Source organism: Erinaceus europaeus, chromosome 7 (genome assembly GCF_950295315.1).
Source record: "Erinaceus europaeus chromosome 7, mEriEur2.1, whole genome shotgun sequence".
Taxonomy (NCBI): domain Eukaryota; kingdom Metazoa; phylum Chordata; class Mammalia; order Eulipotyphla; family Erinaceidae; genus Erinaceus; species Erinaceus europaeus.
The window spans coordinates 9,421,257-9,448,788 of record NC_080168.1 but is presented as its reverse complement, the minus strand read 5'-3'; the positions used below and the strand labels follow the sequence as shown (position 1 = coordinate 9,448,788).

The 27,532-nt window shown below is 41.9% G+C and overlaps 1 protein-coding gene and 1 long non-coding RNA gene across 5 annotated transcripts in view; one reads left to right on the top strand and one right to left on the bottom strand.

Annotated features, from left to right (window-relative positions):
- The window catches only part of COL4A4 (collagen type IV alpha 4 chain), a 153,475-nt gene that overhangs the window by 54,024 nt on the left and 71,919 nt on the right, over nucleotides 1–27,532 (top strand). For all 3 annotated transcript variants that reach the window (XM_060193697.1, XM_060193696.1, XM_060193695.1), the window contains exons 14-26: nucleotides 1,229–1,282; nucleotides 1,539–1,598; nucleotides 2,802–2,846; nucleotides 3,151–3,204; nucleotides 4,278–4,347; nucleotides 4,975–5,079; nucleotides 10,190–10,354; nucleotides 12,150–12,239; nucleotides 13,230–13,393; nucleotides 16,852–16,924; nucleotides 17,881–17,987; nucleotides 21,506–21,689; nucleotides 23,448–23,516. In XM_060193697.1, the coding sequence (XP_060049680.1) occupies nucleotides 1,229–1,282; nucleotides 1,539–1,598; nucleotides 2,802–2,846; nucleotides 3,151–3,204; nucleotides 4,278–4,347; nucleotides 4,975–5,079; nucleotides 10,190–10,354; nucleotides 12,150–12,239; nucleotides 13,230–13,393; nucleotides 16,852–16,924; nucleotides 17,881–17,987; nucleotides 21,506–21,689; nucleotides 23,448–23,516 (1,240 nt within the window). The remainder of the gene's footprint in view (nucleotides 1–1,228; nucleotides 1,283–1,538; nucleotides 1,599–2,801; nucleotides 2,847–3,150; nucleotides 3,205–4,277; nucleotides 4,348–4,974; nucleotides 5,080–10,189; nucleotides 10,355–12,149; nucleotides 12,240–13,229; nucleotides 13,394–16,851; nucleotides 16,925–17,880; nucleotides 17,988–21,505; nucleotides 21,690–23,447; nucleotides 23,517–27,532) is intronic.
- Nucleotides 16,748–25,723, bottom strand: LOC132539370 (uncharacterized). 2 transcript variants are annotated; one of them, XR_009550611.1, is made up of 3 exons: nucleotides 25,325–25,723; nucleotides 17,182–17,326; nucleotides 16,748–16,876 (listed from the first exon to the last, which is right to left on the bottom strand). It is a non-coding gene; the product is annotated as an uncharacterized LOC132539370 (long non-coding RNA). The 2 variants fall into 2 exon arrangements; XR_009550610.1 differs by lacking the exon at nucleotides 25,325–25,723 and adding an exon at nucleotides 19,438–19,665.

Genomic DNA, 27,532 nt, shown 5'->3' with positions numbered 1-27,532 from the left:
TTACCCTGTTCTCCGGTTTACCAAGAGCTGAGGCACACACTTAGATCAGACTGCTGAGCTGTGAACCTGGAGCCTCGTGCCCATCTGGCCTCTGACCTTTGAACTGAAAAGTCTATAGGGAGTTCCGTTGCCCTTTGGATGTTCCATATGGCTTGATGTTTTGATTTGTGAAAAGGTAACAGATGCATAGATCTAGGCTAGTCGTAGTTACAGGTCTTTGGTGAGTAGACTCAACTATATTGCCTGTGTTCAACAGGAGACTCCCCCACTCTGTGACTGCATTCCCGATGGTCCAGCCTTGTGCTCCATGATTTCATATGAATTATTTGCAGACAAACCTGGAATATAGCAGGTGTATAAGTACACTGGGACCTGGGCTAGCAAGATAGCTCATATATATGCAAACCAGGTTAAAGCTGAGTATCTACCAAGTTGAATAAAGCTTTGTTGTTTAGGGCTGGCTCTCTCTCTCTCCTCCTCTCTCTCCCTCACCCTCCCTCTCTCTCTTTACCTCTAAAATAAAATAAAATAAATAAAAGTACACCAGAGTCTAAGCTGTTAAAGAGTCACAAATGAGAAGTAATTCCTTTTTTTTAAAATGATTATCTTTATTTATTTATTGGATAGAGACAGCCAGAAATTGAGAGGAAGAGAGACAGAGAGACACCTGCAGCCCTGCTTCACCACTTGTGAAGCTTCCCCCCTGCAGGTGAGGACCTGAGGCTTGAACCTGTGTCCTTGCACATTATACTGTGTGCACTTAAACAGGTGTGCCACCACCCGGCCCTTGAGAACTAATTCCTTATTTTGGCAATTAGTAACATTTCAAATGTAACTTCTAACTGAGCTGAAATTCACTGCATGAAGTAAGAATAAGACAGGCAGGAGGAGATAGCTCCACAGTCCAGTCTATGCCTAGCTGTGTCTCTGGCTTCAGTCCTGGACACTTCATGGAAATGCTGTGCAGAGCACCAAAGGGGGCTTCATGCATGGTAGAGCTGTGCTTTGGTGTCTCACCCTCTTTCTCTTTTCCTCTCCCCCTTCTCTCCCTGTGTGTGTGTGTGTCTCTCTCTCCTCTCTCACTAAGTTCATAGAATTAAAATATTGGACCAGCAAGACCATTTGACTATGTAATGCATTCTCAAGGCCCTGTGTTCATTCCCTATCCTTTTTTTTTTTTTTTTACTTTTTAAAGAATTAGCCCATTTATATTTATTGTAATTTTCAGGGTGTCAAAGGACTGCCTGGAATGACTGGACCCCCAGGACCACCAGGACCCAAGGTAGTTTCGTTAACTACTTTTCTCCATTATATGGTATGTTATCTTGATTCAAAAGTGCCTCCATGATTTTTTTCATATCCATAAATGCTAATATATTGAAGACATTGTTAACATTTTCACTGTCTCATTATAACCCTATGGAGTATCCATGTCTTCTTGAAAGTATTGGAACTTATTTTTGTCTGATTCTGTGTTTTGCATGATACCATGCTGGAATATGGTTATTTGAACCCTCCTAAATTTTTCATCTCTTCAGGGGCTACCTGGAACTGGTTCCAAAGGAGAGAAAGGAATTCCTGGGTTCCCAGGCCCTCGGGTAAGGGTCACTCATGATGGATCTATTGTTTGTTTTTAATTTTAATTATTTATTTTTTCTTCTCGTCTTTGTTACTCTTTGTGATGAGTAGTGAGTCACAAGATTGTAGGATGACAGGGTATACTTCTCTACCACTCAAGTGCTGTCCCTACCCTCTCACCTACCAAGGATAACCACCATAGTCCTTACAACTTTGGTGAGGTTTAATTATTTGTGAGATTTAATTATTTACTAATGAGAGAGGAAAGAGCCAGAACATGATTCTGGCATATACCATTCTGGGAATCAAATCAGGACCTTGTCCACGCATGGTCTGTCCTCTACCACTGAGCCAACTCTCCCAGGCCTCATGGTGTTGGGTAACGTCATAGAGTTGGGTAGTAAGTTTTCTCTCACTTTTTTCTAAGACTGTAGTGATATTCCTGAGAATGCTACCATGAAGATCGTCTCCAAAAAGACACAAGCTATTTGTGGCAGCGGGAATATTGTAAATAACATCTACATGTCCCAGAACACCCCAATTCATTGCCCTTCAGGATGAAACAGTGTCCTGTCATTTCCTGCCTGGCTCTGTCAGTGCAAGATCAGCTCGGTAGCTTAGAATTGTTAGTTTAAACCTACTTAATAAAAGCAGGGACTAAGCTGGGGACTCTAGCTTACAATCAGTCTCCAGACAAAGTATCCTGAAGTGATTTCAAAGATATTTACTAAATGTAAGATTAACCACTAAAATGACCACATTTTAACTGCTGGAAAAAGCATGAATTTTTTTTAACTAGTACTAAAGATCAGTTAAGACAGTAAATGTGAAAAAATGAGATCTGGGGCCAGTGGTGGCACACCTGGTTGAGCACATATGTTACGATATGCAAGGACCTGGGTTCAAGCCCCCAGTCCCTACCTGCTGGGGGAAATATTTTTGAGTGGTGAAGCAGGGCTGCAGGTGTCTCTCTGTCCCTCTACTTCTCTACCTTCCCCTTTCCTCTTGACTTCTGACTGTGTCTACCCAATAAATAAATAAAGATAATGACATTTTTTAATAAATAAAATCTACTTCATATTTATTTCCTTTTATTCAGTGACTTTTGCAGACAGAATTCAATATTTATGGTGCGTTCTCATTAGATGAAAAATGAAGCATTGACCTGGTTTATGTGTTTTGGTTTAATCCTGCCTGTGTTATTTTTTTTCTGGACTAATTAGGGTGCCCAGGGTTCCTATGGACTTCCTGGCTTTCCAGGACTAAAGGTAAATGCACATCTTTATAGAGAAGGTTCATTCATTTTCAGGAGTAAATGCAGTTTGGTATCATTCAGAAGCTGCAGTAGTGCATGCACAGAAATTGGGAAGGGAGACATTCATTTTATGAACTGCAGGGTTTATCTGTGGTTACAAAAGCCGCAAGAAGAAGAATTGTCTGACACAGCCCAAAAGCAGAGCTGAGATCCTTGCAAAGCATCTGAGCAAGTGGGCCTCATTCAGATTCAATTTGAAGGAGGCCACTTGTTGTCCATTCAAACCTTGTGTAAGGCATGTTTGTGGTTATTTGCAGGGAAAACTGGGACAGACTGGAGCTCCTGGGTCACTTGGATTTCTGGGCCCAAAGGTAAAAAAGTGAGCTGGTTTGAACACAGCCTGGCAACCTGCATGCCCCTTTTGTTAGCCAATATGATTTAAAAATATTTTAATGACACATTCAAAGTTAGACATGTTGAAATAGAGCTAATGTTGCATGTGTCATTTTAATACATGTTAGAATGATTACATTTATGTTTGAGGAATGTGTACTTTTTAAGATGTGTTAGCATATTTAATGAGAGAGAGAGAGAGAGCCTACACACCAGGCAGGCTAACTCTGTGGATCTTAGCCTGCTGACGTAACACAAGAGCAGGCAGAGATGTGCATTTCAGTATATAGACTCGGTGTAAATATGAGATTTACAAATTTACAAGTATAGTTGACCAGTGCATCTTGGTCAGTCTCTTTTGGTGAAGATGTTGAACGATTATTATTATCTATTCAAAAAAATTGTGCTTCCAATTTATAATAGTCAAAACCTAGAAGCAACCCAGGTATCCAACAACAGATGAGTGGCTGAGCAAATTGTTATATATATACACAATGGAATACAACTCAGCTATTAAAAATGGTGATTTCACCTTCTTCACCTCATCTTGGATGGAGCTTGAAAGACTCATGTTAAGTGAGATATGTCAGAAACAGAAGGATGACTATGGGATGATCTCACTTATAGACTGAAGTTGAAGAACAAGATCAGGAGGGAAAACTTTAAGCAGAACTTGGACTGGCGTTGGTGTACTGCACCAAACTAGAAGTCTCTGGGGTGGGTGGAGGGTTCAGGTCCTGGAACGTGAAGGCAGAGGAGGACCTACTGTGGGTTGAATTGTTATGTGGAAAACTGGGAAATGTTATGCATGTTTTTTTATTCTATTCTATTTTGTTCTATTCCATTCTATTTTATGTTACTGTCCACTCTAAACCATTAATACCCCAATAAAGAAGTTAAATAAAAAATAAATAAAAATTATGCTTCTATGAACACAGGTTCATAGATCTCTTTGATAGGCATTTTTGTTTCCTGTGGATAAATCCTCAATAGAGAAATTGCTTGGTAATAATGCTATTTCTATGAAGAGTAAATGAATGAATGATTCTAGGGGGACCTTGGTGACCGAGGGCACCCAGGACCACCAGGGACTTTGCCAACTCCATCACTTGCACTCAAAGGTTGGTTTCCATGTTGTTCTTGCAAAAACTGTGCAGAAATGGGCTTTGTGTGTCCCCAACACAACTATTGGGCAGGCTGTGGATTCTCATAGACTAAACACCAGGCAGGCTAACTCTGTGGATCCTAACCTGCTGACGTAACACAAGGGCAGGTAGAGATGTGCATTTCGGTATATAGACGCGGTGTAAATACGAGATTTACAAGTACAGTTGACCAGTGCATCTTGGTCGGTCTCTTTCGGTGAAGATGTTAATGATTATCTCGGTATGTGGACTTCCTGCTGATGTATTCTTAATATTTCAGCTATCAGAGAGTGGGGTTGTTTTAATCATCAAAAAACATGTATATAAAGCCACTGGGATATGCCCTGCTAAGACAGCCTCCCAGAAAAGAGTGGCCTAAAACAATGCAAACACAACAGCATTCAAAGTCCCTCTGTTTGCAGAATGGAGGCTGCTGGAGATGAGATTGCTCAGGCCCAAGACACTTTGTTTTCATGTGATGAGAACCTGCACGGCATTCGCCTAGCTTTATGTCCTCCAAGACTCAGGGGGAAGCATTGTGTGTGGATTTTAATATATATATGCATATGTGTTTACTTTGTTCACTTGTGTCACTGTTGGCAGGCCCTCCAGGGGATCCGGGGCCCCCTGGCAGGCGTGGAGAAACAGGAGCTATGGGGTCACCTGGTCCCCCAGGCCCCCCAGGTAGACCTGGGCAAACGTGTGCAGGTAAGAACCTACATCACTAGGTTTACTGCATTCTTGCCCACACCAGCACATCTCAACTCTAGGGGATACTGAAACTACCTCAGTGTGTTTCAGAAATACTGATGAGAGTGTCCACGCTAGTGGAAAGTGGATCTCTGGGGCAGACTGAGCCCAGGTACCTGCTATTATGAAAAAAAATGAATCCATAGAAAAGATGTTTTTACAGCACCTTCTGGTAAACTTTTTATCAGAAAGGACATTTTATTATTCTAAGCATTCATTTTTGTAAGAGACAACGAACAAGAGACCAGAGCACTGCTCAGTTCTGATATATAACAGTTCTGGGGATTGAACGCAGGGCCTCTGGAACTTGCAACAAGCAAGTCCTGTGGGATAGTGCCAAGCTACTTCTCTGACTCTGTGACATCTCCAACTTCTAATGTGTAGCCCGGGCTGAATTTAAACCAAATCATCTCTTTCTTGGAAGGAGGCTGATTTACCAGGCTGTATCTCAGAAATAGTCAGCAGCTTCCCACAAGATGATAGCATGCAGATAAGGTTTATACTGCATCTAGGAGCTGCATGGTCATGCACCAGATTGAGTGCACACATTACCAGGCTCAGGGACCTGAGTTCAAGCCCCCAGCCCCCACATGGAAGCAGGAAGCTTCAACAGTGGTGCAACAGTGGTACAGGCCCCTCTCTCTTCCTCTTTCTCTGTTCTTCTTTATCTTTCCTTCCCCTCTCAATTTCACTCTGTCCTATAAAATAAATAAAATAATTTTTTTAAAAAGGAAGCCACAGCTAAAGGTGGAGGACAAAGGGAGAGGAAGGGGGGGTAGGAGAAGGAGAGGGAGGGGGAGTGAGAAGGGGAGGGGAATAGGGAGAAAGAAAGGGACACATCAGCATCATTCCTGCCATCTGCCATCCGTGGTGTCCCCATGCTGGTGCCATGACTTGAGCCCAAGGCCTTATGAATGGTAAGGCTTACACTACCATGTGACCTCTCTCCTGGTCCCATGTAAACAGATTGTTTTTTAAGTAATAAAAAGTGCTTCGTAGCCAAGATAACACTCTCCAGTACATTGCATGCCTTGCCGTATACAGCGTAGGCCCTGGCTGGAATTCCTAGCACCACATGGATACACCATGGGTGGCAGTGGGGATGCTGCATGGATGGTGGTGCAGTTCTGTAGTGTCTCTCCTCTATGTCTCTTCCCCTCTCTCAATCTCTAGAATAAACAACAAAAACAACAGGTGGTAATCACACATCCATGTAGTTCCAGCACCACATCAAAAAAGTGCATAATGGGACTGGGTGGTGGCACACCCAGTAGAATGTCTGCATTGCCATGTGGAAGGACCCTAGTTCAAGCCCCCAGTTCCCACCTGCAGAGGAAAGTCCCATGAGTAGTGGAGTAGTGCTACCATGCTGCATCTCTCTCTCTCTTCTCTCTCTCCGTGTGTGTGTGTGTGTGTGTGTGTGTGTGTGTGTGTGTGTGTGTGTGTAAAGGAAAGGAAGGGGTGGGAAGGGGAAGGGGAAGGGGAAGGGGAAGGGAAAGGGAAGGGAAGGGAGGGAAGGAAAGGAAAGGAAAGGAAAGGAAAGGAAAGGAAAGGAAAGGAAAGGAAAGGAAAGGAAAGGAAAGGAAAGGAAAGGAAAAGAAAGGAAAGGGAAGGAAAGGGGGGCCAGGTGGTGGTGCACCTTGTTGAGCACACATGTTATAATGTGCAAGGACCAAGGTTCAAGCCTCCACTCCCCCACCTGCAGAGGAAAGCTTCGAAAGTGGGGAAGCAGGGCTGCAGATGTGTTTCTCTGTCTCTCTTCCTTGATATCTTCCTCATCCCTCCTGATTGCTCTCTGCTTCTATCAAATAAATAAATAAAATATTTTTAAAAAGGAAAGAAATGACCACAGTGAGCAGTAGTCAATAATCCTGATGGAAAGAAAAATATATACACACACATATACATAAGACTTTGGTTCTATCTTACTTAAAGAAAAACAGCAAAGTAAAACAAAACAAACAACATAACAATTCTTCTACCTGCCTCAATAAGATTAAAAAAAAAAAGATCATTCCATTCTCCTGGCTGGAAGATAATAGTTAAACATTCTCCAGAACACTAGGATACAATGGTTGGCTGTAGAGATTCCTAGTCAGGTCTCAGAAATGGTATGAAACAAAATGGCAGCCAAGGCCACCAGCACAGATGCTCACTTTGTATACTGGTGTGTATTGTCTGTGCTCCACACTCCACTTATAACATTCTGCAGCTTTTCCCACTAGATAATCAATTTATTTTCAGTCAGAGAACTGTCATTAAGTTTAATTAGCAAAATAGTGGTAGTTTTTAAATATATATATACATATGTATTTTTTATGAGATACACATATGTATATATACATATTTTATGAGAGACCAGAACAGAAGAGCACTCAGTTTTATCTATTAGAGGTCCTTGGATATTGATCTTGGTACCTTTATCATGTAATTCCTTTATTACTGTGTTTTTTTCCTAGTTGGTATAAATAGGTTTTAATAATAATAATAATAATAATATAAATAATAATAATTATGTTAATAGTAGTTTGTCCCTTGGACTAAAATAATTTTGGCTTCTACTACTTATAAACTAAATGATCTTGTGAATTTATTAAGTCCCTCTACTCCTCAATTTTGTCCTCTGAAAACTGGAATTCTTATATTTGGAAAAAGTAACGCATATGCAATTCTTTTTTTTTTAATTAAACTTTTTTTTTAAAAAATTTTTTATTTAAGAAAGGATTAATGAACAAAACCATAGGGTAGGAAGGGTACAACTCCACACAATTCCCACCGCCCAATCTCCATATCCCACCCCCTCCCCTGATAGCTTTCCTATTCTCTATCCCTCTGGGAGCATGGACCCAGGGTCGTTGTGGGTTGCAGAAGGTAGAAGGTCTGGCTTCTGTAATTGCTTCCCCGCTGAACATGGGCGTTGACTGGTCGGTCCATACTCCCAGTCTGCCTCTCTCTTTCCCTAGTAGGGTGGGTCTCTGGGGAAGCGGAGCTCCAGGACACATTGGTGGGGTCTTCAGTCCAGGGAAGCCTGGCCGGCATCCTGGTGGCATCTGGAACCGTTTCCAGGAGATGTGGTTGGAGCTCAGCCGCTAGCGGCTTCTCAGTCCGCCATCTTCCTCGGCTTCTCGCATATGCAATTCTTAAAGCACAGTCTGTCGATTGTAAACATCTGCAGTGGTGACTTAGTATTGTAACTCATATTTGGTCAGAATTTTCTGTGTTTTCTGTAGAAGGTATAAGCTTTGTAGGGGGTGTGGAGAGTCTAAAGATAATGTTTGAAAATGGGTCTCAAGTCATAGCGTCCAGCATAGGCACACCCGTGAGCGCCATGACTGAACTAGCGTGCTACATTACTGGTTACTGACAGGAGTTCAGTTGTCTGTTGTTTATTCACTTCCTCTATCAATTCAAAACAAAAGTTATCACTCCATTACCCTTCACTTTTTCAATAGTTTAAGAATCCAGGAAATGTTAAGCTGAAGAATTCTAGACTAGGGAATTTCATGGCTAGAACTAAAATGTAAGGACTGGAAGAACATCTCTTTCCTGTACCTCACATATCATCTTGGGGGGGGGGGGTCTCTCTGTGAGGCCTCTGTATTTAATTTGGGCTTCGTGCAGCATAGTGGCTTCAGAGCAGACTGCTTCCAGAGCGGCTCAAGATCGCAGTGCCAAGTACCATTCTCTCTCCTACTAAACTCCATTAGGACAGACAAACACAAAAGTCAGTCAGATTCAAGGAAAGGAGAACATGCCCCCTCTTGCTAGACGAGTGTCAAGGTTCTACAAGAACATGAGGAAAAGACTATCATGGCTGCCATCTTGAAAAGCAAGTCTTCCACAGAGAGTCTGGGAACAGCTATGCTCAGGAGGAAGAAGTGGTGTGAATCCATCGCTCTCACCCAAGAGTTTCCAGCTGCCATTAAATCAAATTCACAGCAAGAGGGAGTAGGATGTCAGGAGAAAGTAGCACTTAGCGGCTTTTCCATAGGCCTGTTGACCTCCTGTAAGCACCCTGAGCTCACTGAGCGTTCACTAATGCCAGACAGTGCACTAAGCTCCTTACTTGGACTGATGAATTTAATCCTCATAACAGGACTATGTGGCAGATACAGGGGATTAGAAAAATCAAATATCCTAATTAAGTTCTTGTGACTGGGGAAAGAGAGACCAGGTTCAAAACCAGTACCTCCATGCTTCCCCACAAATGACTATGCGAGTCTTTTATTTTCTTTAATTGCCACCAGGGTTGTCAACGGGACTCAGTGGCTACATGACGAATCTCACTACTCCCGGTGGTCATTTTTCCTTTTTTTTTTTTATTTAATAGGACCAGCTGAAATTGATAGGGGAGGGTGTATAAAGAGGGAAAGAGCCATCTAAAGCTCTACCTCTCAGCTTGGGAAGCTTCTTCCCTCCTCACTGCAGGTGGAGGCTAGTGCCTTGAATTCCAGTCCTTTTCCATGGTAATATGTGAACTCAGCCAGGTGTAACACCACCAAGGGCCCCAGGGTGTCCATATTTTTATTCAGTAAATATGGTAATACATTCACTCATAATATTTTACCATGAGATTTTGGTGGGAAAGTTGAAAAAAAATTATTGTAATTGAACAATATATATATATATATATATATATATATATATATATATATATATTTCCCCCCAATGATCTTAAAGAAAGAGGGAAAAGTAAGAAAATCAGATTCCCTAAATCTGCTTCCAATTACATGCTTGTTAGAGGAGGTAAAGCATTTAGAATGTTTATATATTCAGGTTTTCTTAAAAAGCGATTTATCGATTAATTCTTATGAGAGGAGAAAGAGAAGAGTATCATTTGGTCAGTTCTGGCTTAGGTAGTGCCTGGGATTTAACCTGGGGCCTCAAGCATATGAATGATCTGCTCATCTGAGCAACCTTATGCAGCCATCTTTGAACTACGCCCCCACCCCAACACATACCTCTTAACTAATTCCAGTCTAAAGATAAAAGTACTGAATTTGGTTTCTCCTACAGAGACATTTTGTCTCAGGGTATATGTGGTTCTCATTCTTGGCTTCTCTTATAGGCACCATGGGACCTCCTGGACCACAAGGTGTTCCTGGTCATCCAGGACCTCCAGGAGTGGCTGGGACTCCTGCAAGGGCTGATTCTGCTCCAGGGAAACCAGGCAACCCAGGACCCCCTGGGCCACCTGGAGCACCGGGTCTGCAGGGACTGCCAGGATCAAATGGTAGCATGTTCCACACTCACCTGCATGCCCCTGTGTGTTGCCTGCAATACCTGTGGTGTCATTCAGAAACTAATACATTCTTTGTAGATTCAAAGCTATCTAATATTCGATGAGCCACATTAGTATTATTCACAGGACAAAAATGTGAACCGATGTGGGATTAACATCAGTGAAAAGTATGAGAATATGTTTGGTTGAGAATTTGAGCATGATGACAGAATTTTGTAAGTTAGTACAATCTTAGTGTCATTTTCATTGTTTATCCTATTAGATATTGACCTCCTTTATTTTTTAAATTTTTATTTATAAAAAGGAAACACTGGGGTGGGGGGTATAGCATAATGGTTATGCAAAGAGAATTTCATGCCTGATGCTCTCAAGTCCCAGGTTCATTTCCCCATACCACCATAAGCCAGAGCTAAGCAGTGCTCTGCTAAAAAAAAAAAAAAAAAAAAAAAAGAGAGAGAAAGAAAAGAAAAGAAAAGAAAAGGAAAATATTGACAAAAAACATAGGATAAGGGAGTCGGGTGGTAGCGCAGCAGGTTAAGCTCACATGGCGCAAAGCATTAAGAACCAGTGTAAGGATCCTGGTTTGAGCCCCCGGCTCCCCACCTGCAAGGGAGTCACTTCACAGGCGGTGAAGCAGGTCTGCAGGTGTCTATCTTTCTCTCCCCCCCTCTTTCTTCTCCTCCTCTCTCCATTTCTGTCTGTCCTATCCAACAACAATGACATCAATAATAACTACAACAATAAAACAACAAGGGCAACAAAAGGGAATAAATAAATAAATAAATACTTTTTAAAAAACATAGGGTAAGAGGGATGCAACTCCACACAATTCCCACCAACAGAACTCCCTATCCCACCCCCTCCCCTGATAGCTTCCTGTTCTTTATCTGTCTGGGAGCATGGACCCAGGAGATATTGACCTTTAAAGGTCAAAGGGGTCTATGGAGTGTGTTATCAAGAACTCCCACCCCAGAAAACCCCTTATTCATCTCTCCTTGGGGAGAGGGGTCCTTATTTCCTAGAAAGAACTTTAATTTTATTATTGCCTCTACATTACCGTTCGGCTACTTATAATTGCTATATCTTAGTTCTCCAATTTTAGCATTACCTTTTGACTTCCCTCCATTGGTGATAAATTAGCTTGCCACCCACACGTGTGCACACTGGGGACGATAGCTATGCTCTTGATTTTAGTTAGCATTGACACAGAATGATTATAGAAATGCTAGCAACACTTCAGCTAAATGATAGCACTTATGATCACTTTTTCAGCTTACCATTTTGGTAATGTTTATCGTGTGTGTGTGTGTGTGTGTGTGTGTGTGTGTGTGTTTTATTTTATTTTTGCCATTTGCTTTATGTTTTTTTCTGCAATTTTTCAATCAGTCGTCTCTGAAGTCTTAATTGCATGGGACAGTTCCTTAAGTGATTATTAATAATCGAAGTACAAGTATCTGGGACACACTCTTTTTTATTTGTTAGCTGTGTCTGCTAGATTATTTGCTTTGTCTGCCACTACTTTGCTCTGCATTCCATTGCGTTAGGGCTGACATTCAGGATGATGTCATACAGGTGCTAGTAGTCAAAGCATGTGTTGACAATTAGATGGTCTGTGTGTCCATATACTCTTGTATCAGAGGGAAATCATAGAAAATGAATGGAGGAAAGCATGGAATTGAAGGGAAGATGTAAGGACAGAAGATACTTGTTCTACTTGTTCTATAGAAAACCTCTAATAGTAACTGTGTGATTGATTATCTGTATCTGCCCCTCCACCATGCTAAAGTTATATATTGTACAATTGGGCACCGTGGACCACAAGGAGCTAAAGGCAAAATGGGGCCTCCAGGAAGAAGAGGCTTAAAAGGAGAAAAGGGTAAGTATGCTGGAAAAGTGAAATTTCTAGGGGAAAAAGCAAAACCCGAAAGAGGACTGATAATGGAATGCACAGTGTGGCATCTTATTTAGATTTGTGGCTCGCTTTAGTGGTTCCTAAGAGGTCTCCACCAAGTAGTGACTTTCTTCGCAAGGTCCTCTTGATTCCTTGAAAGAGGAAGAGATAGAATTATATTGACCTTTTATTTCAGTCTCTCTCTCTATGGGTTCCATTTTTTCTAAACTCATGGGATGACTTTGACTTTATATTTCTCTACCCTAAGTTGGTTGGGATCTTTTTGACCAGCTAAGTCAGGAGATGGGAAAACACTAACACAATAGAAGAGATTGACATCCAAAGCACTTTTTTGTTTTTGTTTTTTAAGACTAAAATTTCTGGGACCAGGAAAAGTAGCTCACTTGGAAAGTACACTGTTTTGCCAATGTGCACGACCAAAGTTTAAGTCAAGTTTTCATCCCTCTGAAGGAAGCTTCAGTGCTGTGGTCTCTTTCCCTTTCCCTTGCTCTTTCTATCTGAAAACAACAAAGAGAAAATTTCCGATTAAAGAATGTATTGTAGCAAGTTATTAATTGCACTGTGCATTATAATATTGAGCCAATCAATTCAACTAAGCATTTTAATGATTTTTAAAAAGTTTAACTTACTTTAATGACTTGCTTTATTTATTTTTTATGACACGGTGAACACCCCATGGCAAAGAGAAAGCCAGGTCAGGGCTTTAAGCTCCTTAGAATTGTTGAGGATGAGCTGAGTAAGTGACAACACACCACTTATCTGAAAACAATACATCTACCCCACATACTCCAGTCCTGGAACCCCACTCTGTGCACCATACCATACCTTTCGAATTGCTTTTGATAAGAATTGTATAGTCTGACCCCTTTTATTCTCTCATTTGAAGTTAGTTTTATATCATAAAGCTTTTATTGGGATACTAAATAAAACAGTTGTCTTTTATTCTCTCTCTAGGAAATGAAGGGCTCTGTGACTGTGAGCCTGGTCCCAAGGGCCCACCAGGCCCACCTGGACTTCCTGGGAGGCAGGGTACAAAGGGAGACCTTGGATTCCCTGGATGGCTTGGAGCAAAAGGTGACCAGGGTCCTCCTGGTGCTGAAGGACTTCCAGGGCCACCAGTAAGTAACTCTTAGCAATACACATCTTTTGACTTCAGAGAACCAAGTAGAAAGAGATAGCACTTGCCTATACCTCTTTCCAACTTATGTATTTTATGTCTTAAAAATATGGGGCCAGGTGGTGGCACACCTGGTTAAGCACACTTGTTGCAAAGTGCTAGGACCTGGATTTGAGTCCCTGGTCTCCACCTGCAGGGGAAAAACTTTGCAAGTGGTGAAGCAGTATTGCAGGTGTCTCTCTGTCTCTCTCCCCAACTATCTCCCCCTTTGCCCTTGATTTCTGGCTGTCACTACCCAATAAATAAATAAAGATAATAAGAAATTAAAAAAGAAAAAAAGATTTAAAAAATTATAAATATGACCCAAGCATCACTTGTATTTATTCATTTGACTTACGTTTATTCGATAAAGCTTGCTGGCCATTTCAAATGACTCCAGTTGAGACAAAACTTTTGGCCAACTTTTCACTCCTAGCAAAACCCCTGCCTAAAATTTCCCTAATCCAAGGACAGTCTACCTTCTTAAAAAAGGGTGGGCCCTCATAGCGTCTGGAACCCAGCCACCAGCCTTACTGTGCCCTTTAATCACTGCCCCCAGAAAGTCTTTTTTTTTAATTTATTTATTATTTATTCCCTTTTGTTGTACTTTTTTTTTTATTGTTGTAGTTATTGTTGTCATTGTTGTTGGATAGGACAGAGAGAAATGGAGAGAGGATGGGAAGACGGAGAGGGGGAGAGAAAGATAGACACCTGCAGGCCTGCTTCACCACTTGACTCCCCTGTAGGTGGGAAGCCGGGGGCTCGAACTGGGATCCTTAAGGTCCTTGAGCTTTGCACCACCTGCGCTTAACCCACCGCACTACCGCCCGATGCCCTCCCCAGAAAGTCTTAATGCAAACAAGGTTCTGATCTGGTCTTAGACATTCTCTAGAGACCCCTCTGTTGCACTTGCAAAGCTCACCCATGAAGACAGCTCAACAGAAGACTCGGTCTCTCATCCATTTATGGCCACTGCACATGGTTGCAATTCACAAGCAGCCTGCATTTATTAATCTGATTTTTAAAATTCGGCTTTGTATTACATCATTTTGTGCTGTGACTTAATTTTCTTCATGAAAATGAGATTACTCTAAAATACTTTTTGTGACTTCCTGTTGGAGTCATTCTCCTGACTTGTGTCTTTGAAGATGGATTCCTAGTTTATCCCGAGTGACACTCCAGTTCTGTGGTTCTGGGACTTACCTCTTTGTACAGGTCATGTTTCTGATGTCTTTTTTCTGTGTATGATTTGTCATCACTTTATGGGTAGAAGGATAATTGTTTACATACAGCTGTTGACACATCTTCCTGTGACAGGTGTCTGTAAAACACTCTCACCCTCAGCTTAGGTCCTATTTCACCATCTTGAAGCAGAAACCCTCCCTCCCCAAATCTCTCCATCAGTTCTCTAGATTCATTTGCTTCAGTGCAATACACCACTGTATGTGGTTTTATCCTTATCCCTCCAGTTCATTCCGTGTGCTCATCCTGGGGGATCCTGGGGCACTAAGAAAGAAAAGGAGGTTGGAGGGATGGACGGAAGGAGAGAGCAGGAAGGAGCCACAGTCACTGGGAGTCCTCCCTTTTCTGTATATTCCCACTCTGGTCATGTTACCTGCTGACCTCTGGCCCCAGCAACCACAGATTGATAGAAAAGAAGAAACAACAACAACAAAAAAGTAGGTTCAAGTGATTTATGTTTTGTCCTGTGGTGGAATCAAACTGGTTTGTATCCATTGCCTTCTCCTGAGAGGATTCCCGAGATGGGGGGTTTTTCTGTCAGCTATTTCTACTAAGAAATGGATTCCATGAATTTTTGTGATATCTAGTGGACATCATCACATCAAGATGGGATGTGCTAAGAAAACTGAATGGTGTCTGGGGATGTACCGCCTGTTCTTTAGAAATGACTCCCAAGCATTTTGCCCGCTTGACTTTTATGGCTGCTCAACATTCCAGCTGCCTCTCCTTCACTGCATGGTGTGCCTTCACGCTGATCTCTACAGGTTTCTCTTCTCTCCTTTGCCATTTACTGCTTAGAAGCTAGTCGGAGCCAATTAAAAAGACAATTAAACTAGCAGAGCATTTTGTTATATGGAATGAGAATAAGACATATGGCATTTGTGTGAGTAAAGCAAATGTTATTCTCAGTCCCTTGACCTCCAAACTGTCTTTGTCTATATGACTTGAATTTTTATTTTTTATTTTTTGCCTCCAGGGTTATTGCTGGGGCTCAGTGCCTGCACCATGAATCCACTGCTCCTGGAGGCCATTTCCCCCCTTTTTTGTTACCCTTGTTGTGGATATTATTGTTATTGTTGATGTCATTTGTTGTTGGATAGGACAGAGAGAAATGAAGAGAGGAGAGAAAGACAGAGGGGGAGAGAAAGACAGACACCTGCAGGCCTGCTTCACCGCTTGTGAAGCGACTCCTCTGCAGGTGGGGAGCCGGGGGTTCGAACTGGGATCCTTACGCTGGTCCTTGTGCTTTGCGCCATATGAGCTTAACCGGCTGCGCCACTGCCCGACCCCCATAACTTGATTCTTGAGGCCACAAGATCAGCGTAAGCCCTCAGCAGTCTCTTATTTATATTTGACTCAATATGCTGATTGTAGGTTACCAAGCCATGACCTAAATAGTCCAGTTGCAGAGCAGTGTTGAAATCACAGATGAGGAACCGATTTATGTCTTTTCAGTGTGGAGGAAACATTGATGAAAGCAAGGGTTCTTATTTCTCCTCTTGCTCATCAGCTTCCCTCAATATTAAAGCTTCTTTCATCACAAATTCATCCCTGAATCTCTGCTTTCAGCACTGGTAGTAACTCTGATAGCCAATGTCTCTCAATTCTACATTTTAAAGCCCAAGATAATTGGAGTTTTCTTTCCATTATTTATTTTTATTCAGTGAAAGAAATGAGGAACCAAAGCATTGCTCTAAGATATATGGTGCTGGGCATTAAACTTGGGGTCTCATATATGCAAGTCAGATATTCTGTCTCTGTGCCACCTCTCTGGCTGTAGTTTGAATGTTTTAATCAAACTTTTTTAGTTTGAGGCAATGATTTTCCAACTCTTCCTAATGTCTACAACCATGGTGAGTGTACAAATGTACCCTTTGCCCACCTACCCCCAGTGATCTTTTACATAATCATACCGTATCACCCAAACCAGACAACTGGTCAATATATTTCTATCCACTTAAGAAGGATTCCACCAACTGTTACATGGAGATCAAGAACATCATCTACTAAGTAAAGTAGACTCTACCTTGGAAGATAGGGATAAGCTGGAGGTGAAGAAGTTCCAACTGGAATCTAGGAAAGGTGATTTAGAAGGAAAGAACATTGGGGTTAGATAAACACACATGCCTTTTGACCCATCATGATGAAGTTAACTTGCTCCTCTTGTTTTCTACCAAGGGAAAGCCTGGTGCCTCAGGATCCCCTGGAAACAAAGGAGAAAAGGGTGACATGGTTGTATCAAGAGTTAAAGGTGAGAAATAGAAATCTCTTAGCTCCCTGCCAGTTTATGGCTGGTATATGAACTATTCTCTTGCATTAATTTTCCTTAAGATCATCAATCAATTTTATAACAAGATGTAGGATTATTAACATTCCTTTAAAAATATCCCTGTCCACGGAATCAAAACGCCCCCAATCTCATCAATGTTCCTTTAGCCATAGTTTCTATTATTCATTGCTGTGAACTTGGATTTGACACTGTGGGGTGGAAAGAAATCATCTTGTTACCTGCTGGGTTCCTCAAGTCTGGACACATAATCATGTTTCTGCCTTTCCCTAGTGGGGTAGGTCTCTGGGATTCTGGGACACGTTGGTAAGGTCATCTGCACAGGAAGGTTAGGATGGGATTGTAGTAGCTTCTGGGATCTGGTGGCTGAAAGGCAGTAAAGTATAAGTCAGGACAAAGTGTTTGATAAATAAGAACCAAAGAATCGGAAGAGAGCCAATGAGAATAATGAGCCTTTGGTGAAAAGAAGCTAGGATGTCTATTTAGGGATGGAAAGCTCTAGTTCTTTTAGCTCCAATTAGAAGAGATCTTTCTGAGCACACTAAACTAGCCTGGGTCCATTGGCTACGGCAGGTGATAGAATGGTATGTTTGGTGTCACATGAGCAAGGCATGTTCTGCCGTGATTGATGCCCCCTACACACAAACCCCTTGTTGGAATGGGAACAAGAACAATTTCCAAATGAAAGAGGCTCTGGGTTTGGGAGCTGTCATTCTCACTTCTGATTGTGCATTACTGAACTTATGGTGACCTGAGACATTCAGGAGAATCTCTTAACAGCCACTACAGGATCAAAGTCATTCACTGCCTTCATCTGCCACAAGAGTAGAGATTCCTGCCTCTAAGTTTCTTTCACTGTTTCCTACCACTTTGCCCCTAAGTCATTAAGAGCTTGATTATCTTGTGGTCTTTGTTCCCAGGGTACAAAGGAATAAAAGGTCCCGATGGGCCCCCAGGATTTCCAGGGCATCGAGGACAACATGGTCAAGATGGACGTGATGGAGAAAAAGGGGACCCAGGACTCCCAGTATGTATTTTTTTCTGTATTTAAAGTGTCCCTTCTTATGAGAGCCCAAACTCATCTGGTTTCCTCTTAATTAAAAAGCTAATAAAGTGTCGGCATCCTGGGGGGGTCAGGTGGTGGTGCACCTAGTTGAAAAGCATATATTTCCTGCCCCCACCCGCACAGAGTGCTTCAAGCGCAGTGAAGCAGGTCTATAGGTGTCTCTACTCCTCTTCCCTCTTTATCTCCCCTCCCACTCCATTTCTGTCTGTCCTATTAAAAAGGGAAAAATGACCAGTGGGAGCAGTGCAGGTACAGAGCTCCAGTGATAATCCTGGTGACAAAAACAAAAAAAAGAAAGAAAGAAAAGAAAGTATCGGGGCCTGGCCATGATATACCAGGTTAAGCGCACATGGTGCAAAGTGCAAGGGCTCACCGAAAGATCCAGGTTCGAGCCCCTGGTTCCCCACCTGAGGGGGTCACTTTACCAGTGGTGAAGCAAGTGTCTATCTTTTTCTCTCCTTCCCTATCTTCCTCATCTCTCTCAATTTCTCTCTGTCCTATTCAACAACAGTAGCAATAATAACAATAGGTAAAATGGCTGCCAGGAGCAGTGGATTCATAGTGTAGGCACTGAGTCCCAATGGTAACCCTGAAGGCAAAAAAGAAGAAATCAGAGTGAAAACCCCATTCTACTTTATTTCAAAGAACATGACTCTTCTACCTGCCCCTGCGAGGGAATGTTCATGCTCTGAATTTATAGAAACTTCTTCCAATACAAAGCAGGTGAACAAGAGACAAGTTAGAAGATATTCCTGTGGGGAGTCGGGTGGAAGCACAGCGGGTTAAGAGCATGTGGCCCGAAGCGCAAGGACCTGCGTAAGGATCCTGGTTTGAGCCCTAGCTCCCCACCTGCAGGGGAGTTGCTTCACAGTTGGTGAAGCATGTCTGCAGGTGTCTGTCTTTCTCTCCCCTTCTCTGTCTTTCCCTCCTCTCTCCATTTCTCTCTGTCCTATCTAACAACAACATCAATATCTACAACAATAAAACAACAAGGGCAACAAAAGGGAAAATAAATAAATGTAAAAAAAAGATATTCCTGGTTTCCTATAAAATATTACATATCTTTTGGCTAGTGGCATGCACAGTGAATGAGTTCTTCAACTCTACTTAAATCTTTCTCTCCTTACGGAGCTCAAGACCAATGGCATTGAGTGATAATTGTCATCAAATGCAAACCTAATTGAGAAAAAACAAAGTAGTTAAACATCTAATTGAAAGAAGAAGTCAGAGGAGATAAAATAGTGGTCATGCAAATAACTTTCATGCCCAAGGCTCTGAAGTCCCAGGTCCAATCCTCGGTACCAACATAAACCAGAGCTGTGCTGTGCTCTGGTGAAAACTAAAATGCTAATAATGAATGGAAAGAGGGATTTCTGAGCCAGTGTGATAGTTCCCAGGGCAGAGCACATACCTTGCCATGCTTACAGCCCAGGTTTGAGTCCAGGCACCACAGGGACGATGCTATCAATACCAGATTTTCAGAGCTGCACTGCCTCTGTGTTTCTCTCTGAATGAGGGTGTGGATGGTAATACAATGGGTATGCAAAAGACTCTCTTGCCTAAGGCTCTGAAGTTCCAGACTCAGTCTTAACCAGATCTAAGCAGGTAGAAAAGAAAAAAAAAATTGTTAGGATCTGTAAAAACAGCTCACTTTTTTAAGTCTAAGACCCAGGTTTAAACATGGTCCCCTATTGCACTGAAGGAAGCTGTGGTCTCCTTAACTCTCTCTTGAGAAATGGCTCTCTCAATGAGAAAAAAAAAAAAAAAGAGGCCCGAGCATAGTGAAATTGTGCATGTACAAAGCCCTAATTCTGCAAGAGAACCTTTTTCTTTTTTCTTGGGCACTAAGAGGCATCTTTCTAGACTCAGTGAAACAATCTAGACTCATAAGACTAGGAGAGGGGGCCAAGCAGTGGTGCATCGAGGTAAGCATATCCGTTACCATATGCAAGGACCTGGGTTCAAGCCCCTGCTCCCCACCTTTGTGTGGAGGGGACACTTCATGAGTGAGTGGTGAAGCAGGTCTGCAGGCATCTCTTTATCACTCTCACTCTTTATTTTCCCCTCTACTCTCAATTTCTCTTTGCCCTATCAAATAAAAATAGAAGAATAACAAAAAAAAAAAAAAAAAGGAAAAAATGGCTTCAGGAGCCATGGATACATAGTGTTGGCAGCGAGTCCCAGTGATAACCTTGGTGGCAATTAAACAAAATAAAAAGTTGCTTATCTCTATATATTACGTGCTGCTAGCAAATGTGCATGCATATTTTATTCTCCTCTCTATTGGAATATACATTTTATATTTAAGATATAGGGGAGTCCGGCGGTAGCACAGCGGATTAAGCGCATGTGGCGCAAAGCGCAAGGACCTGCGTAAGGATCCTGGTTTGAGCCCTAGCTCCCCACCTGCAGGGGAGTCGCTTCACAGGCGGTGAAGCAGGTCTGCAGGTGTCTCTCTTTCTCTCCCCCTCTCTGTCTTCTCCTCCTCTCTCCATTTCTCTCTGACCTATCCTACAATGATGACTTCAATAACTACAACAATAATAACTACAACACTAAAACAACAAGGGCAACAAAAGGGAAAATAAATAAATAAATATAAAAAAAGATATAACACATACATTACTTTTTGTATATGAGGCATAGCAAATATCTGTGTATGTGCAACTACGTAAATGCACATATAAAATACTAAGAAATCTACATTAATCATTTTAGTGTGTACAGTGAGAGAGAAAGAGATCAGAGTGCTGCTCTATCACTTTTAATGTTCTACTTTTTTTAGGCTCTTAGATATCTTCTCTTTTGGATTTATTTATTTTTAATTTCTTTATTGGGAGATTAGTGGTTTACAGTCAACGGCAAAATACAAGGCTAATCGTTTTTTATTTATTTTTTTTTTATTTAAGAAAGGATAAATTAACAAAACCATAGGGTAGGAGGGGTACAATTCCACACAATTCCCACCACCCAATCTCCATATCCCATCCCCTCCCCTGATAGCTTTCCCATTCTCTATCCCTCTGGGAGCATGGACCCAGGGTCGTTGTGGGTTGCAGAAGGTGGAAGGTCTGGCTTCTGTAATTGTTTCCCCGCTGAACATGGACACTGACTGTTCAGTCCATACTCCCAGTCTGCCTCTCTCTTTCCCTAGTAGGGTGGGTCTCTGGGGAAGCGGAGCTCCACACGTTGGTGGGGTCTTCAGCCCAGGGAAGCCTGGCTGGCATCCTGATGGCATCTGGAACCTGGTGGCGTTTCCAGTAGATATTGTCGGAGCTCAAGCCACTAGCAGCTTCTCATTCCGCCATCTTCCGGAATCCAAGGGCTAATCATTTTGACTTATATCTTCTATTGAGTAACTTGTCTCCCTGAATTCTGGGCTTCCTGTGAGCATACAGCCCATAACAATGCCTGATTTATGTAGACTTTATGTAGATTTTCTGAGATGAACTACTGACTCGTGATGCAAACTTCTCCAGGGAGACCATGAGGATGCAGTGCCAGGAGACAGAGGGCTTCCTGGGCTCCCAGGCCCCCCTGGCCGAAAAGGACCTATGGGCCCTCCTGGACTGGGTTCTCCTGGTCCTCCAGGAGAGAGAGGACCACCAGGAACTCCGGGTCACCGAGGCAAGAGAGGCCCTGCTGGCTTGAAGGGTCCCAAAGGTAATTGTGAATGTTTTGTATTACAGAATGTCAAGGAAACCACAGAAGCTTAAACGTCTACCTATTGGGGGTTGTACTGTTATGTGGAAAACTGAGAAGTGTTGTACATGTAGAAACTACTGTATTTATTGTCGAATTTGAAACATTAATCCCCCAATAAAGGGGAAAAATAAAAATAAATTGAGCCTCTCTGCTGGAGAAATTCTTCATAAAAATTTCAGGAAAGCTCCATAAAATTCCTTCAAGCCACTGTCCACATCTGAGATATTGTCAAATAAATCAAAGCATTATAGCATAATCAATATTTTTTAAAAAGTCCTTCAGATACTGTGATGTCTTTGTCACTTACTATATTTTTTCAGTAGACCAAAATTGCTTCTCATTCATTTCTCAGTATCAGCTTACACTATCTGACTTAGAAGATCGCATCTATATTCAAAATATCTTTTTTTTATACAGTCATCTGAGATAGCACAGTGTATTTTAATAAAAATCACTATGGCTTTATTAAAAAAATACATTATTTCCCATAAAAATCCATTTGTAAGTTTTTTTGGGAAAAATAAAAGGGATTTAAAATATACTTGACAGGTGAATTTTAAGCAATAGAGGCTTGCCATTGTAGTAGCTAAAACTTTGCAAAGATCAAAGATTTAAGACTTTTTTATTCTTTTGTAATGTGTGCATTTACCCTGGACTGAATTATGCATTATGAAATTTTAAAATAAAATAATATATTTGGTTCTTACTTTGACAGCATAGAAAAGCAATTCCTTCAGAATTCATTAAGGTTTAAGATTACAGTCTGAGATCTGTCAGGATCTGATATTTTTATTCGTTGTGTCTATTTTTTATTTATATTTATAGAAAGGGAACACTGACAAATACCATACGATAAGAGGGGTACAACTCCACACAATTCCCACAACCAGAACTCCGTATCCCATTCCCTCCTGATAGCTTTCTTATTCAGTGTATGTATAATACATTATGAGATATAGTTTCTTTATAAAAGAGAAGCATTCCTTCTCAGAGAGGGAGAAACTTCTAAGACCCTTATTTTCTTCATATGACAATAGCCACATTGCAGAGTCACTAGAAAAACAAGAGATAACATGCTTACAGCATTGATCCATGTGTAGCAAATATCCAGGCAATGTGGCTGGTATAGTATTTGAGCCCTGCATTCAAAACTGGTGCCAAATCTTGTGACCTCAGCTCTGGATTCTTGCTGCCATTAAATCGCTCTACACACAGCCCACTGTTGGGGGCAGCTGGGACTGTTCCTGTTGTCCTGGAGTGGGGGGACCTTTCTCACCCCCAGCCCATAACCCCTCCAAAAAAGATTTATGCCCTCAGCAATGGCCCACCATGTTCCCTTGCCAGGATGTTTGTACTAAAAAAAAAAAAAAAAAAAATCCCTCATCAATGTTTCTGCTTGTCCTCTACTAGAAATCCCTGGGGTTATAAATGTCTTCCTTTCCTAGGTTATGAAACTGCCATTTCCTGAAATCAGCGTCTTTCTCATTCCCCTTGTGTTGATGTCTGTTCTGACAGATGAAGTTAAAATTTCAAGATAGATCTTCTAAAAATGTGCAGTTCGTGTAGTTCAAGTGGTCTATCAATAAATAGTTAGGATTCTTCTTTTGAATTTCACATATATGATATGGACATTTTTTTCTGATTGAGCTGTCGCTGGGAGTCACACTGCATGGGTCTACCAGCTCTATGAGTCTCACTTTCTTGTTCTTATTGCAGGTGATATAATCCCATGTAACGTCACCTATCCTGGAAGGCCAGGACCACCAGGTCTTGATGGACCCCCAGGTATGATCCAAGAAAAGATACTGTCTGATACACTCCCCAGAATGGAGGAAGAGAAAGGTGGGCTATCCTCAGGCAACTAGTGAGGATATGTCTACTACTATTATAAGGCTTTGAAAGAGTTTGAGGAAACATTGAATGCCATAAGTCATGTTGGGGCTCTGGTCTCTCTACAAGTCTACTATACATTCAAGATGTGTGTTTTGCAACTCTGAAAGGACATCTACTTTGAACTGACCACACATTAGTGAAAATTTATCTTTCCACTTCTTCTTCTAGCGTTTGCCCTTCTTCCGTAGCCAGTCAACAGCGTCAGGTTGAGCCTGATGTAAAGTTTCGAGACCTCCTTTGAATCTGGAGAGGTGGCAGGCATTGACTATGTGGGTCATAGTCTGTCTGGAGCCGCAGGGGCAGTTCGGGTCGTCTCTGGCTCCCCAGCGATGGAACATAGCGGCGCACCAGCCATGGCCTGTTCGATAGCGATTGAGGAGGGCCCAATCATAACGTGCTAGGTCAAAGCCGGCTTGACGCTTGCAGGGGTCTGTGATGAGGTGTTTGTTCTTGACCTCAGCTGACTGCCAACTCTGTTTCCAAGAGTCTGGAACAGAGAAGTTCACTGTAGGCGTAGGGGACCAGATTGGGTGACGAGACGTCAAGCGTTGGACAGGGTGGGCGAAGATATCCACTAAGATTTATTTATTGATATTTTTTATTTATATTTATTTTCCTACCAGAGTAGTGCTCAACTCTTGGTTATGGTGAGGGAGGTAATGAACCTGGGACTTTGGAGCCTCAGGCATGAAAGTCTTTTGCATAAACATTATACTATTTTCTCCTACACTTTCTTTTTTTAAATATTTATTTATTTTCTGTTTTTTGCCCTTTTTTATTGTTGTTGTAGCTATTATTGTTATTGATATTGTCATTGTTGGCTAGGACAGAGAGAAAGGGAAGACAGAGAGGGGGAGAGAAAGATAGACACCTGCAGACCTGCTTCACCGCTTGTGAAGCGACTCCCCTGAAGGTGGGGAGCTGGGGGCTCGAACCGGGATCCTTATGCCGGTCCTTGCGCTTTGCACCATATGCGTTTAACCTGCTGCGCTACCGCCCAACTCCCTTCTCCTACACTTTCCATTGAGATTTTTTTAAAAAAATCTATCTTCCCTCTTCCATTTTTCCCGTGCAGTGAAAAAAATATCATTTGCTCAGTGATTATGAGTTTCTTTACTCAATTCTGCATTCCATGAGACCCAAACTTCTGTCCAAAAAGTCTGAAAATACCCACATCTCTCAGTGAACTTCATAAGATGCTTCATTTGAATTGATCACTTGCTCATGGCTTCTGTTGTTGTTATTCTTGTCTGCTCCCCAGGACCTTATCCCTGTGCAATTCTACTGCCCTCAACGGACTTCGATTTTCCTATTCTTTTCTAATCTCAGAAGGGGGGAGAGGGTTATTTGTGAGGCTTTCCCTAGGGCTTGGTATGATGCTCCCATAAATTGGCAGATGCTCAAACCCAGGTCCTCACTCAAGCCTGGCAAATTATGTGCTCTGCTGAGTGAACTATCTCTTGATGCTCATAGCTAAAGTAAACCCACTGAACTCTCTTTCATATATTCATTGTTTGCTTAAATTGACTTATAAATATTAGCACGGTAATTCAAGGTGACCTTTCTTGTCCTACATAACTACCAAAAGCCTTTCAAGATTGGATTGTGAGTCTCCAGTACCCTCTATAACCACCAGCCTTCTTCACATAATGTACATAACAGTCCCAGAACCTCACTGTGCTATAACAAGAAATACATACTTTCTCTTGTAAATCAGCCGAGATGGTCTCTTCTGTCTTCTCCCCTGGCTTCATCCAGGACAGGTCCAGGAGTGCAATACACGTCTCATCTGGGGACCAGGGTGTGCTTTGTTTATGTGGCTGCAGAAATGCAAGTGGGCAGGTCCATCTCTCCAGTCCAGTTCATGCCTCTCATTGCTTCATGATTACTAATAACCCATTGCTCATACAACCAAGCCACAATGAGCGTGGGAAGTACACTTCACCCATCCCAAGGCAAGGTCAGGGTGTTGAAGTAAATTCTGTATCAGTGGAATAAAGAATTAGATGTTCATTTTTATAGTTATTGACACCATAACATGGGTGGACTTAAAAAAAAGGTCATGAGTAAACACTCCCATTTCAGACTGACACTTGTACATGTAAGTGTTTTCAGGCCCATATTTCATAAGTTATTTCACCTGATATAATTCCAAGAAGGAAATCAGAGGTTAAAATTTAATTGCTTTTGCAGGTGACTCATGAGACAATGATGCTTTGTTCAGCATTGTTTCAGAATGTTCATGAGAAAAAAAAAACTCTAACCAGTGTGCAATGAAATAATGCTCATTGAGGAGCTGCTATTGCTATAGGTTATTTGATTTCAAGTTACAGTTTTTAAGAACCTACTGTCAGAATTAAGAGAGGACTCACTATACAACATTGAACAAATGTGATAAGACACAAGGACACCAACTTGCCCTTCACCTGGGTGCTTCCTCAAAGGCCATCATAAACTAGTACCTCCTCCTCCAAGGACAAACTGTGCTTTCTTATTTGTGTTTGAGACAAATTGCAAGAATTTATCAGAAATTCATTTGAAAGTTTTTGTATATTCTAAAGCCTTTTAGGAACAATCCTTTGTAATATTTTAATGAAAAATAAGTTGAAATGCTAATTAATCAGGAGACAAGGTTGATGCAAGGAAGACGAGTTTATTGTCAGGTGCTAGCAGAACCCAAGAAGATGACAGACTTACATCTAAAAAAAGGAATATATATAGTTTCCAGGCTGAGGTTTAGGGCTTTAAAAAGTGAGTGTGTTCAGTGAGCACAAAGGGTCAGATGTGTTGTCATCAGTTTGAATCCTTCATGTGACTTTCTGGCCATGGGAAGATGCTCACTCACTCAAAAATAATTCACCAGAGCTTAGAAGCCATGCCCCATGTAAAATCTGAGATAGCATCTTTACACACTGGAGCTTGGTGGTCCTAGTATTTGGAGATAATTTCCTTATACAATCCCTCATGGAGTGCCAGGCTTCTAGTTTATTTTTTTCCTAGTACTGACAGACAGGGCAAAATCAGTTTCTTGTTTTGTGAAAGGCTCCTGTGGAAGAGAAGGAAGGCATGTGAGAAATGCACTCTATATGTGACCAGCAAAATGGAGTCTGTCCAGCCTACTCACATAGTATGGCTTCTTGGGGCCAGGCAGTGGCACACCTAGTTTAGCGCACACATTACAGTGCACAGGGATCTGGGTTCAAGCCCCTGGTCCCCACCTGCAGCGGGGGGAAGCTTCATGAATAGTGAAACAGGGCTTCAGTTTATCTCTCTGGCTCTCTTCCCCTCTACCTCCCCCACCTCAATTTCACTTCGTCTCTACCCAGTAATAAATAACTATTTTAGAAAATAAATTCTAAGGGGGGGGGTAGATAGCATAGTGGTTATGCAAAGAGCCTCTCATGCCTGAGGATCCAAAGTCCCAGGTTCAATCCCCCACACCACCATAAATCAGTGCTGAGTAGTGCTCTGCTTTTAAAAAAAAAAAAAACCTAATAAGACCAGTATGGCTTCTCAAATAGTATTTGTAAAAATCACTTCCTAGGTGGTGCTAAGAACTGAACCAGGGAACTGAGAACCTCAGGTATGAAATTCATTTGCATAACCGTTATGCTATCTCCCATGTCTTCCTGTGATATACTTACATGTGAAACACAAGTCTCATAAATGTCTGTGTTACTGAGACTGGGCACCTCCCCCTCCCACACACTAAATGGAAATGCACGTAAAAACAAGCATGAAGGGGCCTGGCAGTAGCACACCGGGTTAAGTGTACATGGCGCCAAGCACAGGGATTGGCGGAGGGATCCCAGTTCCAGCCCCCCGGCTCCCCACCTTCAGGGGGTGGTCTCTTCACAAGCGGTGAAACAGGCCTGCGGGTGTCTATCTTTTTCTCTCCCTCTGTCTTC